The following is a 20,450-nucleotide window of genomic DNA, read 5'->3' on the forward strand; positions in this document are numbered from 1 at the left end:
AGAAACAATTTTCCCCTCCACCTTTTATTTTTCCATAGTTTTTTTTTTCTTTCTCAAACATGCAGGGAAAAGGCAGCTTTTTCCCCTCAGATTGCTCCTCTTGCAGGGCTGATCTTCAGTTCTCTGGCACCTGAAGGATCAGGCCCGCCTCTCAGTTTGTGAGCCACAGCCATTCTGACATCCATGTTTTGACCCACAGATAATGTTCAATTCATTTAGTCTCAGAGAGAAAGGCAACGTCTTTACACTGGTTACAGCAGGAGACAGTCACGTCGCTGAACTGAAGGCATGAAGAGTTAGAACCACCACAATAAAGTGTGAGGACAAACTGATGTAGCGAGGTGCAAAAACAGCTCACTTTTCACATGGAGTCAAATAAAATGCAACGCAACTTCATAGTTATCTGATGTCAACACAAATCATATCAATACACACAAATGAGAGAATGGGTGAAACTCCTTTGGCCGAAGTGCCCCGCATTTCCCAACTTGAGTGCTGACCCCTTATCCGATCTCTGATTCACAAAAACATCACACTGACGCTTGCAGACAGACTTCCTGTCTCCAGCATACAAATATGATAGAGTTCAATATAATTATGTACTTTTTCCCCTGATATCACGCCACATTTTTGTGACGTTCATTATTTGAGCTTCACCATATGCACCCAACCAAAAAAACAAACAAACCCAAACATGACTTTGTTAAGTCCTTCGTTCACATCAGGTGTGAGTAACCTGCCATGTATTCACAGCCTTCACTCATTTACATGTGAGATTCTCCTCTCTGCTCACCAAGCTCCCTCCTCTCTCATCTAATCAGGATCTGGGTCTCCTGGTCAGCAGGACACCATTCGAATGTTTGGCGCATGGAAACACAACATTTACAGTCAAGTCAGACTTCTGTGATATTTCTGCTGTGAACGATGATAGAGTGTCAACAAAATGTGTGCAGCCCATAAATAATGTGGCCCAATTCCCAAGACTGATTCTACAAAGTGTTTTACTGTGATCTTTCTTCCACCCATCCCGCCACCCACCCATCCACTCCTCCGTGTCCCCACTGTAAATCAGACGTGCACTGAGACAAATACACACCAGCACACTGGTATTCAAGTGTTCACACTGGACTGTTTAGACAGGACCCTTTTGTGCTGGCGCTGGACGGTGGTCCTTTAAAGGGCAGAGGAAGAATTGAGGTTTCGTGGTAAAATGTCCCACTTGTTCATCCCTGGGTCATGATTCTCCCAGTCGGGCTGAAGAGGAGGATCGTTCAAAGCCAAGAGGTTCGCCAGCCACCGGCAGTGAGAGGTCAGGAGCTCCATCACAGCCTCGGGATTCTCTTCGTTTTGAAGTGAAGCCATCTGTGAAGGGGAAATGACCATCAGAGAAACAATGAGTTGTGAAAAATAAGGAATGTCAAAGGTGCTCAAGCGTGACCTGATTAACTGACCAGCCAGAACATTATGACCTGACAGCCCCACTGATGCTCCCACAGCAGATGTAACCAGGCCTACAGATGCTGGGCTGGACTGAACTGATTGTTGTGTTTCTTGTGCCAGTCTGCTGTGTGGCACTGTGCATTTCCCTGATGAAAGAGGCCGCTGCCATAACAGAGCAGTGGCCTCAACTTATTTAAAACAATTTCTGTGAGCATCTCCCAGCTTGGCTGCAGAGGCTCACAGCAGGGGAGTCAGCCCTTCCCCCTCCCTCTGAGAACAGACTCCCAGAGCGCGCCTCTGAACCAGCAGGTAAAGAACGCTGATCGGATGGCTTCACAGACTCTACCCCATCCAAGTGCTCCCATCCAGTTCCTCCTGCTGCTTCTCCCCTTTCCTCCAGAGCCAGCTAGCCAGCACTGCTAATGGCTAACAAAGGGAGGAGGCCTGATCCACAGGCCTGACCCACAGGCCTGACCCACAGGCCTGACCCACAGGCCTGACCCACAGGCCTGACCCACAGGCCTGACCCACAGGCCTGACCAGGCATCTGATCCTCGCACCAGGACCGGCCCTGCTGTAATACGGGGACACGGCCTCAAACTCTCAGACTCTCCTTTAAGACTTTCCACAGGTCAAACGACCAGTTTCCTTCAGCCTGGAAGCCCAAGTTGGAGCTTCACAGCTCCAACAGCGAGCACATGGTGTTCTGGGGCAGAAACGGGCCAAGTTCCCCCATCCCATAGAATCAGCCTCCAGCATCTAACTTCCTGCACCAACCCAGGGCCAGCTCCTCCAGCCCACAAAAGACAAAGAAAGTTTTGTTTTCCCTTGAAATTGTTACCGCACAAACAAGGCCAAACAAAACTACTTCCTCACAAAATGTCTACCAATAAATGACCTACTAACACTGTCCTTGTCCCTATTGATGGTTTTAATGTTATGGCTGATCGCTGTATTTTCAGGTCAAAATTCTACGCTGCTTAAGAAATATGAAAAGTGATTTATGATGAACCTTTGATTCAGCTTCCTCTTTGCTGTTGTGGTACAGCGTCAGCTGCAGATACTGAACCGTGGCCTTTCTGTACTCATTAACCTGAAACAAGAATGTTGTTTTTAGAGGATCAGCAGAGACTGAGGTGAAGCTGCTCAAGGCCTCTGTGTTTCGGTTCCTACCTTCTGGGATACGGGGCTGCTGTTGGCCTCATTCAGTCCAAATATTTGGTCGATCTCCTTTGTTTTTTGCTCCATGTTCTCTGCTGCAGTAGTGAAGATCCCCTGTGTTCATCGGTTTAAATTCAGCCAAATAACAAGAAGAAATGTTCACTTCAGCTGACAGTGAGAGAGAACAGTCTACCTGAAGCGAAGCTTTGACAGAGTCTGGTCTGTAGTTGCTTGATTTCAGACGATTTTTGATGGTCAGAAACTGCAGCCTCATGTCCTCGTACATCTCCTTGAGCCTGGTCTTACTGACAGGATTGTTCATGCTTTCATTTTTTCCTGTCTTTATTGAGAGTGCAACCTCTCCTGCAACTCTGCAGAAGAAAAACCGTTTTATTCGATAACCGAAGTGTACATTTCAACAGTCTTATTTACATCCACGCTTCACTTCGAAATGAAAGGTGACGTTTCCTGTTTTATTCCTCGTCTCTCTGCCTGTGGGGTTTTCTCAAACTGCAGGTACAGTACCTGTCTTTGAAGGATTTCAGTTCCTCTTCTCTTTGTTGAAGGATGGACCTGTGGATCAGAACAAACAGCTTGACTAACAACAATACAAAAAGTCCATTTCAACTCAATTTCCCCTGAAATAACTAAAAACCACAACAGCGGTTTGCAGGCTTCAAACCCTTGAACTTTTCCACAGATGTAAATGTATTTTATTGGGCTCCTGTGTGATCGACCAACACAGTGTGTAGCGGAAGGAAAATGATGAATGGTAGTGGAGGAAGTAGTGGAGAACCTCAAAGCAGGTTAAGTTCGATAAAAGATCTCACAGCGTGCCAAGCCAGTACATCACCCTGAAGTGTAAAGAGTCTGGCACAACTGCAAAGCTACCAGGACTGAAGGCCAGAGCATTGATGAGAGAAGCAGCCCACAGGATCATGGGAACTCTGGAGGATCTACAGAGATCCATAGACAGATCTAGAACAGAGGATGTTCATGTGTTAAAGCGGACCAAAGTCCAGAGCTCCATCCATCTGAAAATCTCTCCATCCAATCCGACTGAGCTCCAGCTGTTTTACAGAGAAGAAGGGACAAAACTCTCAGTCTGTAGATGTTGGAAGCTGGTAGAGACAGACCCTGGAAGACTAAGGAGGGTCTATCCAGTCCTGACTCACTGGGGAGGAAGAATTCAACACACACACACACACACACACACACACACACACACACACACACACCTGTTTCCATCTACATTAACATGTGGTGAGTCCTACTGACAAGTGTGAACAGGAACCGAAGCACTATCACTCAAGTCACTTTCGGAGGTGGTCTGGACTGCGTCTGACCACAGAGGCTCTGTGGTTTGAACAGCCATGGGTCACAAATGTGCTCTGGAACAATGGGGCAGCAGAAAAAGACGACGTACGTCATTGGTGTGAGCCACTTTGTCATTTAAGAGGATGGATCGGTCTAAGTTTCAGTCTAACTGGAAAAGAACACAGAGGTGCGCACTCACTGCATTCACCAGTCTCCAGAATTTCTTTTGAATTAACTGGAGGGTCGACATTTACCTCTTCTCGTCCATTTTCCGTTGGAAATAGCTTTCCCTCTCTGCCATGCTGTTAAAAAGAGTAGAGACTGGTTAGCCTGCTTACATTCTAACAGATCACACATTCATCAGTAACATCACTGACTGTATGATGTTGAGTGAATTGTCAACCACTGAACCCAAAATCGAGAAACTCGGCACTCCTTTATTTGTCTCTGCTAGAGATTGACTGAAATCACAATACCGTTAATACGGAGATTCTTCATGCACAACATTTTTCAGGTTAACATGTCCTTTCAGAGATTGACTAAGCAGTTGCTCATAGCAGGCTTGTTGTAGGAAAGCCAAGACTGTGCAGCTGATGTTCTCAATCCTCTTGTAGAGTTATGGTTTGTTGTGTGTGAAGTACCGCTGTTTGTAGCCCTCCACTTCGTTCGCCCTTTCCCCCAGAGCACAACTGTGGAGAGAAGTAAGTGTGACGCTCATTAAATGTCGGTCACATTTTATGAAGTTTTGTTTATTTTGAGTATATTATTTCTGTAGATTTGTGAATATAATCCAAAGTGATTAATTATTGCTTATCCTAAGAGCAAAGAAAATTATTTTCTTCTGAGACACTTATTCAGTGCCACCAGTAGGAGGCAGTGGCGCCTTGCTTCTCTGTGCAAACGGAAGTATCAACTTCCTCATTCTGCTGAGGAAGCCAGACTGCACCAGAAGCATCGGTCGTCCGTTTCATCTTTTCTTCCTGTTTTACAGGTTAGTGGACTGTGAATATATTCATAAAAGTTACTCAAACTGGTGATTAAATGTTTGGAGAAGATGATCATTTGAGTTTGTTCATGTTTTGAGTAGATTTGACCGTGTTTTTTTTTTGAATGAATGGGAAACGTGTTTCCTCCGTGTGTCACATGTGGCATAAGATGGCACAGCAGTGGTGTAGTTTTTTCCTTTGTGACCAAAACTCTGTATTAATTCATGGCTCCTGCACATTTTGTTTGAGGTTAAATATCATTCTTATGGATTTGTATGTTGTTGATTGTGTAAATAAGTTATGAGTTACAGTAATATCTTCATGTGATTGTTTGAAAATGGTGAAAATGGATCAACTTTGTCTTCAGCGCATACATTAATCCCATAATTTAAGAGTAATACACTCGTGTCTGCAATTTCAACTTAAAGAAAGGTTAAATAAGTTACATTTCATTGATTTAGATTTGATCTGAGTGATAAACAGTTGATTTGACTGAAAGGGAGCGTTTTAATGCAGTACTATACTGATGTAAGATCATATTTTGTGGTAAAATGATATTTTGTTGTTTCATTGAGGAAAATAGGATTGAATTGTTACTGTCTGTGATCAGTTGTGATTTTGTTTCTAATATGTTTAAGAAAATATGGGAAAAGAAAGAACATACTATGGGAATTGTGAATAAATTCTGCTGAGGAAGCCAGACTGCACCAGAAGCATCGGTCGTCCGTTTCATCTTTTCTTCCTGTTTTACAGGACTTCTTATCTGTTTATGGGTACTCAACCTGAGACCTGTTACAGATTTGTGGGGGCTCGTCCGGGATCGGCGACACTCGTGGTCGGAGAACGTCGTTGATCCAGTGATTATTGAACCTGTGGACCAGTGTGTGACTCATCATCAGGACCAGGGGCTGCAAGATTCCAGGGCGTCTGACGGTTGCCAGAGTGAGGGAGTTCGAGGGCCAAGGGCATCTGACGTGGGTTCACAATGGCGGACAACGAGAGGAAGAGGCTGGTTTGGACTGTCAAGAAGGGACTGTTTCGCCTTTCTGCTGATGACTTGCTCCAACTTGCAATGGCCATTCCACGGACATCTGATCAAGACTCAGCTAAGTTGAACAAACACGACGAAGAAGGTTGCATTGACTTTGTGTGTACTTACATGGACAGCAAGTGTTTACTGGAGTTGGAAGATGAGGGCATTTCACAGTTACTGTTTTTGAAAGACATGATTGATGAGATGATGCGTAACCAGGAACAGGGTAAACTCTCTGCAGAGGGCGAGATGAGTGTTACATCTGATGCAAATGTTTTGCCACCTCCACCATCTATTGTTGCTCAGGTTAACACAGACACACGCACTGAAGCTACAACAACAGACTCAGCTTCTCAGATTTATTCTCCTGAACCACAACAGAACAAGGTGCTCTCCAGTCACATGTGTTACCAAACACTTAAACAGAGTAATGCCCCACTCACTCCACATGTGACTTACGCCCAACAGACTGACAAAGACAGTGACCAGTCCCACAGTCAACATGCTAGGCTGTCACCTCATCCAAACACTGACCAGCATTCTATCGAAAGCATGATCGCTCTCAAAGACCTTCCCCTTCTCCAGAGAAAAGAATTCAAAATTCATGGTGGGCAAATTGGCGATAACTCATCTGATATCAGCTACAGCAATATCAGTAAACAGATTAACATTGGACTGAAAGAAAAACACACAGAGGATGAGATCACAAGAGCAGTGTTTCGCATCATCAAACCTGGCAACTTCAAGGATATGCTCTCCAGCAAGGATGAGATGACCATAGCGGAGTTGAAGAGCTTCCTCCAGTCGCACCTTGGAGAGAAAAGCAGCACTGAACTGTTTCAGGAATTGATGAATGCAAAACAGCATGAGCATGAAACACCGCAGCAGTTCCTCTACAGAATGATGGGTCTCAAACAGAAGGTGATATTCACATCCAGAGAGACTGATTCAGACATCAAGTATGAGGCACAAACAGCACAAAATGTTTTCCTTCGTACAGTCTATCAGGGCTTGAGCGAGAAACATGATGATGTTAGGCGTGAGCTCCGACTCCTCCTCTCAGATCCAACAGTAACTGATGAGATGCTCTTGAGACAAGTTACCAAGACAACCAATGAGGAGAGTGAGAGGAAAAGACGCTTGGGACGCAGCACCCGCCCAAAAACAGCTCACGTACAGAGTAGCGAGTCAAACACTCATGAGCCAAGCAAAGAAAAGTGCAACACTGACAGTCAGGCTAAAGATGAGTTACTTAATCAGCTGAGTGCTCAAGTGCAGGCCCTGACTCAGGTTGTAAGCTCTCTCCAGTTAAATGCTCCAGGAACAGTGAAGCAATCAATACCTGATCCTAGGCCTCCATGTACCTGTCAGTGCCCCAACAAACAGAGCAGGCAGCCAAAGAAAGAGAGGTCACATGGCTGCCCCAACTGCATTGCCAACGGTCGGACTGACTGCAACCACTGCTTCGCTTGTGGTGAAGAGGGGCACCGTGCTCTGGGATGCTTAAAAAAATCAAAGCCATCGGGAAACGCACCCCGGTCATGGCAGGGGGACAGGCTGTGACCGACAATAGTGTGAAGTCCCGCCCAGAGATCAGTAAACCAGTTGTCACTCCTCATCCTCCAGCTGAGAGCCAGTCAAAATCACAGCGAGTGGCTAAGCTAATTGGAGAAAAATGCTTGTTAAAATGTAATCTGAATGGGTATCCTGTAACTGCACTTCAAGACTCTGGTGCCCAGGTCAGTATCATAGACCGGTCATGGAAACAAAAATACCTACCTCAACAGGAAGTGCGTCCCCTCAGTGAGCTTTTGGGAGACAGACAACTTGACCTCACTGCAGCCAATGGAGAGCCGATACCATACGATGGATGGGTTGAACTCACCTTTAATCTACCTGGCAATGATGATCCAAAACTCGCCATCAGAGTACCCTTCCTTGTCAGTCAGGTGAGCCTTGCAAGACCAATAGTGGGCTTCAATGTGATTAAAGAACTCATCCTCGGGCAGGAGAATGGAATGGGTGTCGTCAGTGTTATCGCCAGGTTGCTGGAAGGTGCCATGCAGGTTGAAAGTGACAAAGCTGAAGCCATCGTGAATTTCATACAGGCCCAGGAGCCCACTCATCGTCAAGCCCTGGTGAGAGTCGGTCGGCATGAAGTCGTTGTCCATCCCGGCCAGGTCGCCCGTGTCAAATGCAAGGTACCAGCTGACTTCACCTCATCTGTGGCGCTGTTTGAAGCCAACCATCCAGACATAAAACTTGAACAGCTGGATCTCGGTGATGGGCTGGTTGAGGTTCACCACACCAAGTGGCCTTATGTTGAAATTCCAGTGGGCAATCATACTCACCATAACATCACGCTGAACCACTTCGTCACGCTTGGTAGTATCCAACCCATTGACAAGATAGTGGAAACAGACCAGACAGACAGTATTGAGAGTAATGAAGCCGACTCATCTGTTCATGACTGCAGGGGTGATCAAGGTGAAACAGAGCAGCCACTCCAGCTGTGGCATCCCCCTGTCAATCTAAGCCATTTAACTGAAGAACAACAAGAACTGGTGAAACCAATGCTCTATGAGGAGTCAAATGCATTTGCTCGAGATGATAATGATATCGGATGTGTTCCAAGCCTTCAAATGGGTATAACTCTGAAAGACGACATCCCAGTGCAGCGATCCTACGCAGCAGTCCCCAAGCCCCTCTACAAAGAGGTCAAGGAGTATATTCAGGACTTACTGGCTAAGAAGTGGATAGTGAAGTCAAAGTCCCCATACTCCGCCCCAGTAGTCTGCGTGCGCAAAAAGGACGGAAGCTTGAGGCTTTGCATCGACTACAGGCTTCTAAACCAAAAAAACAGTCCCAGACAGACACCCCTTGCCCCGTATACAAGACCTTATCGACACGCTTGGGGGGTACAGCTGGTTTTCTATTTTGGATCAGGGAAAAGCCTATCATCAAGGTTTCATTGCTGAGGGATCACGCCACCTGACTGCGTTCATCACTCCATGGGGCTTATACGAGTGGGTGCGTATCCCCTTTGGACTTTCAAATGCACCAGCCGCGTTTCAGAGGAGCATGGAGGAGATGCTCACCTCCTTGCGGGATGAGTGTTGTATCCCATACTTAGACGATGTCCTCTGCTATGCCAAAACATTTGAAGATCATGTTGAGGTTCTGAGACGCGTCCTGAGGGCCCTCCAACGCCACGGAGTGAAACTCCGGCCAACTAAATGCGAGCTCTTCAAAAACGAGGTTCGTTATGTGGGGAAGCTGGTCTCTGCCGAAGGCGTTAGAGTCGACCCCAAGGATCTGGAAGCCATCCAAGCTCTGAGAAGTAAGTCTCCCTGCACTGTTGGAGAAGTCCGTAAGCTCCTGGGATTCCTCAGCTATTACCGGACTTATGTGCAAGACTTCTCGAGAGTTGCCAAGCCGATCTATGAGCTCTTACAGATCAAAACTACTCCAACATCGATGCCTCAGCCCAAGCAAAAGAAAGGAAAAGGAGCACAGCTGTCATCCAGGACTCCAGTGAAGTGGGCCGAAGAGCACCAAAGAGCCCTAGACCAGCTCATACACATCTTGTCAAACCCCCCAGTGCTTGGTTATCCTGATTTTGACCTCCCATTTGTGCTTCACACTGATGCGTCAGAACAAGGACTGGGTGCCGTCCTATACCAACGCCAAGGAGGAAAGCTCAGAGTGATTGCCTATGGGTCAAGGACGCTGACGCCTGCAGAACGAAATTACAACCTTCACTCAGGCAAGCTCGAGTTTCTGGCTTTAAAGTGGGCCATAAGTGAGAAATTTAGAGATTATCTGTTCTATGCACCCCACTTCGTTGTCTACACAGATAACAATCCGCTGACCTATGTGATGAGCACTGCTAAGCTGAATGCGGTTGGCCACCGATGGGTTGGTGAGCTTGCTGACTTCCGGTTTGAAGTGAAATATCGACCAGGAAAAGTAAACATTGATGCAGACACCCTGTCTAGGTTGCCCTTAGACATTGACAGCTACGTGGACACATGCACACAGGAGCTGTCCAAGGAGACCATTCTGGCAACATGGGAAGGCAGCAGGGTTGCAAAGCAACGTGACATCGCTTATGTGGCTGCCCTAAACTTGTCGCATCATACTTCAGACATCCAGTCACCAGAACTGCTCCCAACCATAGGTCGTGATGAGCTCATGAAATCTCAACGAGATGATCCTGCCATCAGCCAAATAATCAGATTGAAAGAGAATACCAGCAGTCTGACCAGTGACATGAGGAGGGGAGTGAGTGGTCTAGCCAGGAAACTTCTGCATGAGTGGGAGAAACTCCACCTCAAAGATGGTCTGCTATACAGAGAAACCAGTCAAAGAAGCCAACTCGTCCTGCCAAACCAGTACCGCGTTATGGTTCTGAAATACCTCCATGATGACATGGGTCATATGGGAACCGAGAGGGTTCTGGGCCTGGCGAGGGATCGATTTTATTGGCCATACATGAAGCAGGATGTTGAAGCTTACGTGACAAGAAAATGCCCCTGTATCAAGCAGAAAAAGCCTGTCTCACATGTCAGAGCGCCTATGGGGAGTATTACCACCAGCTCACCCCTCGAACTTGTGTCGATTGACTACCTCCACCTAGAGTCCAGTAAGGGAGGCTTTGAGTACATTCTGGTCATCGTCGATCACTTTACCAGATTTGCACAAGCCTATGCAACTCGAAATAAATCTGGCAAAACGGCTGCAGAGAAACTCTTCAATGATTTTATCCCACGTTTCGGGTATCCATGGAAATTACATCATGACCAAGGGAGAGAATTTGAGAACGAGCTGTTTAAAACCTTGCAGCAGCTCAGTGGTGTGGGTCACTCAAGGACCACCCCGTACCATCCTCAAGGGAATCCTGCAGAAAGATTCAACCGTACCCTGCTACAGATGCTCAGGACCCTGACAGAAAAAGAAAAAGAACGGTGGAAAGAGCATCTGTCAAAAGTCATCCACGCATACAATTGTACCAGGCATGAAGCGACTGGGTTTTCCCCCTTCTATCTGATGTACGGTCGTCACCCACGTCTGCCTGTGGACATGATATTTGGCCTGGACACTGATGAAGAAGCTACTTCTCCGAAAGGTTATGCAGAGAAGTGGGCCTCTAGAATGAAGGAAGCGTACAGACTTGCCTCTGAAAACAGCCAACAGTCAAGTTCTCGACAAAAGAGGTACTATGACCGCCACATGAAAGGTGTTGTCCTTGAACCAGGTGATCGCGTCCTGGTGCGTAACCTGGGTGAGAGAGGTGGCCCAGGGAAGCTAAGAGCGTACTGGGAAGATGCGATCCATGTTGTGAAGGAGAGAGTTGCAGATGGGCCAGTCTACAAAGTGGTACCGGAAACTGGTGGAAATAGAGTGCGTACCTTACACCGCAATCTACTTCACTTAGTTAATGACCTACCAATAGACTTCCCTCAACCATCACAGAGATCACCAGTTGGACAAAAGACGAAAACACCAAAACACTTACCTGCTCCATCAACTGACCCACTCCAACAAAGATCAAGGGTCAGACATCCAAACACAAAGAGACAGAGTGAGTGGAACCCAAGCAGTGACTCCTCTGATGATGATGGACCCCAATACTGGCTGAGAATACCTGTGAAGACAAGAATTGAGAACACACCAGAGCCACTATGTGAGCCTCAGAGACATTCTAACCACGTAACAACTACTGAGAGATCTGACCAAACACAACCACCTGTATCTGAAAGAGAAGCTAGAGAAAAACTCCAAGTCAGTGGAGGGAGAGAGAGTCTGCCTGACGTAGAGAGCAGAGAAATGGGACAAGGGACACATGACGAGGAATGGGCAGAAGAGGAGTACTTACCTGTTGATCCAGTACCTGCTGAGCAAGAAGCCACAGAACTAGTAACCCCTCAGACAGCAAGTGAACTGCCCAATAATGATCAGGCTCGCCAGCCACAAACCCGGAGGTCCACCCGTGAGAGAAAACCCACTCAGATGCTCACATACGACACATTAGGCCGACCTTCATACCAACAACAGACTTTTTGCCAGACAGTGGGGGCCCATGGACTGTCAGCAGTACCAACTGGGGAAATGCAAACATACCCAATGACCTACCACACACCTTTCAAGGTGTTGCCATACCCCCCATCCTACCAAGTCTTACCATACACGTCAACCACACCATTTGTTGCACCACTATGGGTGTACTGACAGACTCACACATACATACCTTTGGATATTGGAACTGTTCCAGAATGTTGAACTGTAAATACAAATATTGAAAAAGTTTGAGGTTTGTGAGTATTTAAATGTCTGGAGCCATTTTCATTTTGTCAGGGAGCGTGTGACGCTCATTAAATGTCGGTCACATTTTATGAAGTTTTGTTTATTTTGAGTATATTATTTCTGTAGATTTGTGAATATAATCCAAAGTGATTAATTATTGCTTATCCTAAGAGCAAAGAAAATTATTTTCTTCTGAGACACTTATTCAGTGCCACCAGTAGGAGGCAGTGGCGCCTTGCTTCTCTGTGCAAACGGAAGTATCAACTTCCTCATTCTGCTGAGGAAGCCAGACTGCACCAGAAGCATCGGTCGTCCGTTTCATCTTTTCTTCCTGTTTTACAGGTTAGTGGACTGTGAATATATTCATAAAAGTTACTCAAACTGGTGATTAAATGTTTGGAGAAGATGATCATTTGAGTTTGTTCATGTTTTGAGTAGATTTGACCGTGTTTTTTTTTTGAATGAATGGGAAACGTGTTTCCTCCGTGTGTCACATGTGGCATAAGATGGCACAGCAGTGGTGTAGTTTTTTCCTTTGTGACCAAAACTCTGTATTAATTCATGGCTCCTGCACATTTTGTTTGAGGTTAAATATCATTCTTATGGATTTGTATGTTGTTGATTGTGTAAATAAGTTATGAGTTACAGTAATATCTTCATGTGATTGTTTGAAAATGGTGAAAATGGATCAACTTTGTCTTCAGCGCATACATTAATCCCATAATTTAAGAGTAATACACTCGTGTCTGCAATTTCAACTTAAAGAAAGGTTAAATAAGTTACATTTCATTGATTTAGATTTGATCTGAGTGATAAACAGTTGATTTGACTGAAAGGGAGCGTTTTAATGCAGTACTATACTGATGTAAGATCATATTTTGTGGTAAAATGATATTTTGTTGTTTCATTGAGGAAAATAGGATTGAATTGTTACTGTCTGTGATCAGTTGTGATTTTGTTTCTAATATGTTTAAGAAAATATGGGAAAAGAAAGAACATACTATGGGAATTGTGAATAAATTCTGCTGAGGAAGCCAGACTGCACCAGAAGCATCGGTCGTCCGTTTCATCTTTTCTTCCTGTTTTACAGGACTTCTTATCTGTTTATGGGTACTCAACCTGAGACCTGTTACATAAGCAGTGTAGATTCTGGAGCCACGAGCATTGTTTGTTAATAGGGATGCACCGATACCGATACCAGTATCAAGTATCAGATACAATACTGCCACGGAGTACTTGGAGTGGTGAAAAAGCTCCCTGATAAAACTCGGTGAGTACAACACAGCATCAGCTGTCTGTGGCGTCGCCCACAGGTACGAAAGAGAAGACGAGCGATGTGAGCGGATTATAGATTCGTTAAAATCAATCGCAACGACAAATAGTAAGACAGACTGCAAATTCTATTCTGACAAAATATCAAGAGAAGGAGAAAAGCAGCTGCTTCAACACGAGAAACTTAACTGGCAGCAGAGTTAGAAGGATGCCAGTCAGGAGTTTAACTGCTCTCAGCTGTGCTACATGCTAAAGTTTTATGGCTTGCCCTGTTGATCGGTGAATCGCAGCAACGCATTACATTCACAGGTATCGACAAGTAGTTAAAACATTAGAAGTCGTACTTTAAAAAAGTGGCATCGGTGAATCCCTCGTTTTTACAGTAAATAAAAAGAAACATACTTACCTGTATTTCTGAAGCTCTTGTTTGTAATAGCTTTCCATTTGCGCAAATCTATAAACATCACAGAAATATGAGTCTGATGAAATGACAGCAGGTACAAAATGTGAGTAATAATCTCCAAACACACGACACAGTCCAGGAGCTCATCTGGACAGAGGTCAAGCTGATTGTTTAAAATGTTTTTTTCCTTCTATTAGCAGCACTTCCTGTCCCAACTGCTTTCATTAACTGTATTTTTCTTTGGATGGCACAGTAAGACACCTTGCAGGACGCCCCGTGTTACAGAGGGGTTTTATGCTCAATCAAATGTTCTTATTTTTAGTTGTTTGCTTTTTAAATCATATTCTGTCTCATGAAGCTGTTTGTGACACTATACTGTAACTTAAGGACAGCACACGCAAACATACTTAACCTGAAATCTTGGTCTGGTGTCCCAAACCAGTCGCTAATGGCACTGCTGAAGGGGGACATAACATGCTGGAAGACTGTTTGGAGACCAGATGTTATCCTGCTGATATAGCTACAGAAAGAGAACAAAAGGCCCAAATCCAGTGAAACCACTCCAGTTGGCTCATCGCTCTGACTTCAGTGTAATATGACTTGACCCCTCTCCCTTCTGGGTGGTGACTGCCGAAGGTCCCAAGAAATATCAACGAAGGTTTTCTGAGAGACTTTGTAAAGGTAAACATCATCAAACCGGATATTCCTCATATCTTGAGTGTTAATGTTCAGAATGTATTATTCTCCGTGTTCTCCAGTGTTAATGTTTAGAGCAGCATGCTAACCACTTCATTTCCAGGATGTTAGCATGTCAGTGTGTAACCTGAAACTTTTATGAAATGGAAATGCTAAAACGATGTGTTTTCACCGGAAACCTTGCAGGGCTCCGGCTGTCTCCTCAGGATGGAAACAGAGCTTCCAGAAAGTGTTGTTGTTCGTCCCTTAACATGAAGACGGACACTTTTCAAAAGTTGCACCTCAAAGAATTTTCCAGAAAGCAGCATTTTCATCACTGTTGTCATGTAAACAGACGCCCAAAATGCAACGATGATTTTGTGTTTCCACCAGAAAGTGTGTTCATACTTGTATTTTTGTTGTTGTCGGAACAAACCCAGGGCTGTGAAAGCAGACTGAAGTGTGACTGCAGCACAGACAAGTTCGGCGGGAACAGATTTGCATGCTTTGTCTGCTCACAGCCACAACCAGTGTACACCAGTACCTTTTCCCCCTGCAATAACTTAACGTGTATTCTGTTGCATTTAGTCCATCATGCATGAGAGGATCCTGCTGTCCTGCAGGACTTCACAGATTTTATTCAATGTAAAAATAAACTTGACTGGATGCAAACTGGAAAGAGAAAATTTTAAATGTGAAAAACTTTTACCTTGCCTGGAACTGCTGCTCATTCCCCTGACGTCTGTTGGAAAAGCATCAAAGAAATGTTAGTGGTGATAACAAGAGATCACAGCTTCATTGGTTAAAATCAGAAAGTCCAGTGGAATTTAAGTTTTAAGTTAAGAATCTCTCTTCATTGAAGAGCGGCGAGATGCGACTTTTACTTTTATCTTTTTTATCATTTAACGTCAAGTAAATGTTGAACATGTTCTGTTGTTTCAGGTCAAAGCAGTGCAATTTTTTTTTTTTTTGTAATACATTTGTTAAAATAAATTAATCACAGTGATGAATAGGCACCTGAACATCCCAAGATAACAACCAAGGCAAACCAAGAATCATGGGAGATTATGACATTGTTCATAATGGCCACCTTTATGAATCTCTGATGAATCGCTATAACTCGAACAAGTCATGGCAGCTTTTAGCTCGTCCCGGTGCTCTTCTTGGGAATATTCAGAGAAGCCATGGGATTGCGTGGTTTCAGTCATTTCCTGTACAGTACCTCTCTGTGATTGTCTGCATTTCTTGCTGCTTTTGATGCAGAGCAGAGCTGTCAAAGGAAAAACATCTGAGCATGAGAAGGAAGCATGGGACAATCCAGGAAAGATTTCTCTGCAAAAATATAAAACATATTTACCTTAATTTTACAATTTGATCTTCATAATTCCGTTTCATCTCGCTCGCTCTGTGTGGGACAAAACACACAATGATTATTCTCGTTAGATGAGTTCAATCACTGAAAAGCTGAACCACACATTCTCTTCTGTGAAATTCTAAATCTGAGACACTGGATGGATTACTGCTAAATGATCAGTCAGATTGATCATGCCCAGCCTCAACACTCAAAATCCCATCAAAGAAAATTCATCGGTAAATTGAGAGCGATCACACACAGACACCACACTGTGAACACAAAAGCTAGTTTAACTCTGGAACAGGAAATTGACATACTCATGGCGGGTTGCTCTCAGTTCTTCCTCTTGTTTGTCCAGAACAGATCTGTGGGGAAAATATGTGGTGTCAAGACCTGAACACTGATAAAAGTAACCTCTAAATGATCTACAAATCCATTTCTTCCATTAACGGACATTTTGATACAGATTACAACAATTCAGAGGCCACAATAAGTCCAGTTCCAGATCCACACGTTGTCAGCAGCATCAAACCTTGGTGATTGTTTTGAAGTCATTACCTAATCTGGATGAGTTGTTGCTCCATCGACATGGCGTTTCTTTAAAAATCACAGAAAATTCAATCAGATTCCTCATGAATATACAATTCCCGCCATTCAGAACAAGCACAAAGTTTGGCTGGATGACTTCATCCAGCAGCCAAAGAAAGTTCTCCTGCCGGCTGACATTTCATACTCCAGTAGAAGGTGCAAGAACTCAGAGGCCACGCCCCTCTGAGGCCACGCCCCCTCAGTGCTGACTTAGCTCAGGCAAGACAGGAGGCATGCTAAAGAGGAGCCTGAGCCACCTCAGCTGGCTCCTCTCAATGTGGAGGAGTAGCGGCTCTACTCCGAGCTCCTCCCTGGTGACTGAGCTCCTCACCCTATCTTTAAGGGAGCGCCCAGCCACCCTACGGAGGAAGATCATTTCAGCCGCTTGTATCCGGGATCTTGTCCTTTCAGTCATGACACAAAGCTCATGACCATAGGTGAGGGTGGGAATGTAGATTGACTGGTAAATCCAGAGCTTCTCCTTTCAGCTCCCACTTCACCAAAAACGGACCCATACAATGACTGCATCACTGCAGACGCTGCAGCGATCCCTCTGTCAATCTCACGCTCCATCCGTCCCCCACTCATGAACAAGACCCCAAGATACTTAAACTCCTCCACTTGGGCCAGAGTCTCTCCACCAACCTGGAGAGGGCAAGCCACCTTCTTCCGATCGAGAACCATGGAGGTGCTGATCCTCATCCTTGTCGCTTCACACTGGGCTGCGAACCGCCCCAGTGCATGCTGCAGGTCTGGGTTCGATAAAGCCAACAGGACAACATCATCTGCAAAAAGCAGAGATGAAATCCTGTGGTCCCCAAAAAGGACCACCTGCTGCCCCTGGCTGCACCTAGAAATTCTGTTCATAAAGATTATAAACAGAACCGGTGACAAAGGGCAGCCCTGCCGGACATGCACCGGGAACAGGTCCGACTTACTGCCGGCAATGCGGACCAGACTCCTACTCCGGTCATACAGAAACTGGCCGGCCCTTAAAGGTGCACTAAGGAGTTTTTCAACTTTAAAAATACTTATTTTCCACCATAAATATGTTACGAACATTCAATGATGTGTAGAATGTGCCCTGATATATTCATTGCAAGTACCGCTAACAGCGGTTGCCAGCACTGGGAGAATTTGAGACGATGTGACATGATGCGCGCTCCCACTGGCCTGACTTGCTAGGTTTCATTTTGTTCGCCATTACTCCTTCGCCAGATGCTTAGCGAGCAACAACTGCGCAGTATTAGAAAAGACCGGCTTCTAGCACTGCCACAACTCCAGCACAGACCCCACGCAGGCGAAGGAAACGTAAATTTTTCTGGAGCGCTACTAAGAGTGAGGAAGGAGTTCCCCTCTTCCGTGCACATACATGGACGCAAGCCACAGACACGAGCGTTTCATTAAGCTGCAGTTACGCCCAAGGCCTGCAGGGGCCGTTGTTTCACATGAAACGTGCAAACTCCTTAATGCACCTTTAACAAGGGGCCCCGGACTCCGTATTCCCGTTCGCACCCCCCACAAGACACCACGAGGGACGCGGTCAAACGCCTTCTCCAAATCCACAAAACACATGTGGACTGGCTGGGCAAACTCCCACAAACCCTTGAGCACCCTATGGAGGGTATAGAGCTGGTCCAGTGTTCTGCGACTAGGACGAAACCTTCATTGTTCCTCCTGGATCCGAGGTTCGACTATCGGTCGAATCCTCCACTCCAGTACCCTGGAATAGACTTTCCCAGGGAGGCTGAGGAGTGTGATCCCTCTATAGTTGGAGCACACCCTCCGGTCCCACTTTTTAAAAAGGGGGACCACCACCCCAGTCTACCAATCCAGAGGCACCGTCCCCGACCGCCACGCGATGTTACAGAGACGTGTCAACCAAGACAGTCCCTGCACATCCAGAGACTTAAGGTACTCAGGGCGAATCTCATCCACCCCGGTGCCTTGCCACCGAGGAGCTTACAACCACCTCGGTGACTTCAACTTGGGTGATGGACGAGTCCACCTCTGAGACCTCAGTCCCCTCCAGAGGTGCCAGAGGGTTTGCCAGAATTTCTTCGAGGCCGACCGGTAATCCTCCTCCATGGCCTCCCCGACCTCCTCCCAGACCCGCATCCGAGCCGAACTTTGTTCTTGTGGAGTATGAATAGGCCTTGACTCACTTACTCACTCACTCCCTTGTATATCACTACTGTGATGTTACTACTGTGATGTAACCGGCATCATTGTGCGCGGGTTTGTCACATGTGCGCTGTGCGCCGCGAGGGCGACGTGTGTAAAGCCAGGTTTACACTTGCACGATTCTGTGGCACGCATTGCCACGAATCGAGTCGCAAACGGTCGCAAACCACTCGTAAAGTGGTGTGAAGTGTGCATAAACCCGTCGGGACTGCGTGCCATGTCGGGACGAGAATTTTGAAATGTTCAAAATTTTGGTCACGACAAGATATTGCGAACCGGCCTTGAACTATGCGCCAACTGTCCGTGAATTCCTTGTGAACGCGTCGGGACAATGCGGGAGAATGCGTGCCAGTCGTGGCCACCGGCGAGTACCCGGAAAAGGGCCCCATGCGGGGGATTTTCGACCCACTGTCGTTGCAGCATCAAGTGTAGCTCCTTGAATTTGTCATTGAAATTGACTGATGTCAGCCGTCCGTCGGGGCCCCCTTCAGCTCGGAGCCCTAGGCAGCACCTTTTCTGCTGCTCTTCAACACAGAGCAGCTGCAGGTACAGGATCTTCTCTTCTCCGCAGTGATGGTGTCTCTGGCATTCAGCATGTTGTCTGTTCCACAGCAAATCCAAAAATGACCCGGGGTTGGGGAAGCCCCCTTTTTACGCGTAATTGCGCGCGCAACCACGTCGTGCCGGTGCGGAAAGCTCGTAAACTATGCGCAAACTATGCGTGAATTTGCCGTGAATGCATCGTGTCAGTTCGCGACACTGATGGGCGCATTCGTGAATTGTCCGTGAACTGTGCGCCAACTGTCCGTGAACTGGTCATGAACTGTGCGTGAACTAGTCGTGAACAGTGCGGGAGTCTGCCGGTTCGTTACTCCAGATTGGCACGCCTTGCCACGACAACATCGTGGCAAAAAGTCGTGCAAGTGTAAACCTGGCTTAAGCCAGAGATATGTATATGAAGGCTGGATGCTTCATTGCGAAGAGTTCACTTCCTGTCTGCTCAGGCTCACTGACCCCAGTCAGGACCAAGTACGACCAATCTTCACCATTCACACTAGATCTATCAGTCATGTGTGGATTGTTGGACAGTTCTCTGTGAACTGACGAAGCACAAAGTGACAATATGAGCACTGCTCATTCATTCGAATCATTAAAATGCATGTTTTTTAAATATTTTTCTACAGACAATAAGGTGTTTATTGACAGTGACTATATGTTGTTGATCAGTTTTGCAGTTCCTATATAAATATTCAGATTTCATTCTTGATCTTATTCTGTTTACCTTCTTGTCGTAATGATATGTGTTATAGTTTAAACTCAATATAATGATCACTCCTAATTTCCCTCCAGATGTTTTTTTTCCCCCATTGTTGTGATTAATGTCATGTTTTTACTTCATTACTTTGTCTGGTTGTCATAACAGTAATATTCCTGTGAAGCTCATTAAATTTAATGTTGTAAGTAAAAAGACTGAGTGATCCTTTGAAAAGCTCTCTGATGCAATATCTGACAGGTAGTTTTTGGAGAAGCATGTCTTTGAATCTCGTCCCAGGAATGGAAAATGAAAGTGCTGACTGAAGAAAGGAAAGACGTAAACTGCTAAATTCCCAGTGGAGGAATAAATAATTTGATTTTATTGTGAGGCCACAATCTTTCAATTAGTCAAAATTTCAGATTAATTCATTAACTGAATCCAGCAAATTCTGCTGTTTTATCTTGATATCCTGTAAA

The 20,450-nt window shown here is 45.6% G+C and overlaps 1 protein-coding gene across 13 annotated transcripts in view; it reads right to left on the bottom strand.

The window, feature by feature from the left end:
- Positions 1 to 20,450, bottom strand: part of LOC115397992 (trichohyalin-like) — a 27,323-nt gene continuing 6,873 nt past the window's right edge. For 5 of the 13 annotated variants that reach the window (XM_030104593.1, XM_030104590.1, XM_030104592.1 and 2 more), the window contains 13 exons: positions 16,265 to 16,312; positions 15,951 to 15,998; positions 15,816 to 15,863; positions 15,303 to 15,335; positions 14,331 to 14,438; positions 13,922 to 13,969; positions 4,560 to 4,607; positions 4,173 to 4,220; positions 3,127 to 3,174; positions 2,795 to 2,972; positions 2,614 to 2,715; positions 2,453 to 2,533; positions 1 to 1,362 (listed from right to left, as the gene is read on the bottom strand). In XM_030104593.1, coding sequence (XP_029960453.1) covers positions 1,174 to 1,362; positions 2,453 to 2,533; positions 2,614 to 2,715; positions 2,795 to 2,972; positions 3,127 to 3,174; positions 4,173 to 4,220; positions 4,560 to 4,607; positions 13,922 to 13,969; positions 14,331 to 14,438; positions 15,303 to 15,335; positions 15,816 to 15,863; positions 15,951 to 15,998; positions 16,265 to 16,312 — 1,027 coding nt within the window. In that variant the 3' untranslated portion in view covers positions 1 to 1,173. Of the gene's footprint in view, positions 1,363 to 2,452; positions 2,534 to 2,613; positions 2,716 to 2,794; positions 2,973 to 3,126; positions 3,175 to 4,172; positions 4,221 to 4,559; positions 4,608 to 13,921; positions 13,970 to 14,330; positions 14,439 to 15,302; positions 15,336 to 15,815; positions 15,864 to 15,950; positions 15,999 to 16,264; positions 16,313 to 16,505; positions 16,545 to 20,450 lie in introns of all 13 variants that reach the window. The other 8 variants (XM_030104583.1, XM_030104581.1, XM_030104582.1 and 5 more) reach the window with 5 other exon arrangements.

The sequence above is a fragment of the Salarias fasciatus genome, chromosome 12 (assembly GCF_902148845.1).
Source record: "Salarias fasciatus chromosome 12, fSalaFa1.1, whole genome shotgun sequence".
Classification (NCBI taxonomy): Eukaryota; Metazoa; Chordata; class Actinopteri; order Blenniiformes; family Blenniidae; genus Salarias; species Salarias fasciatus.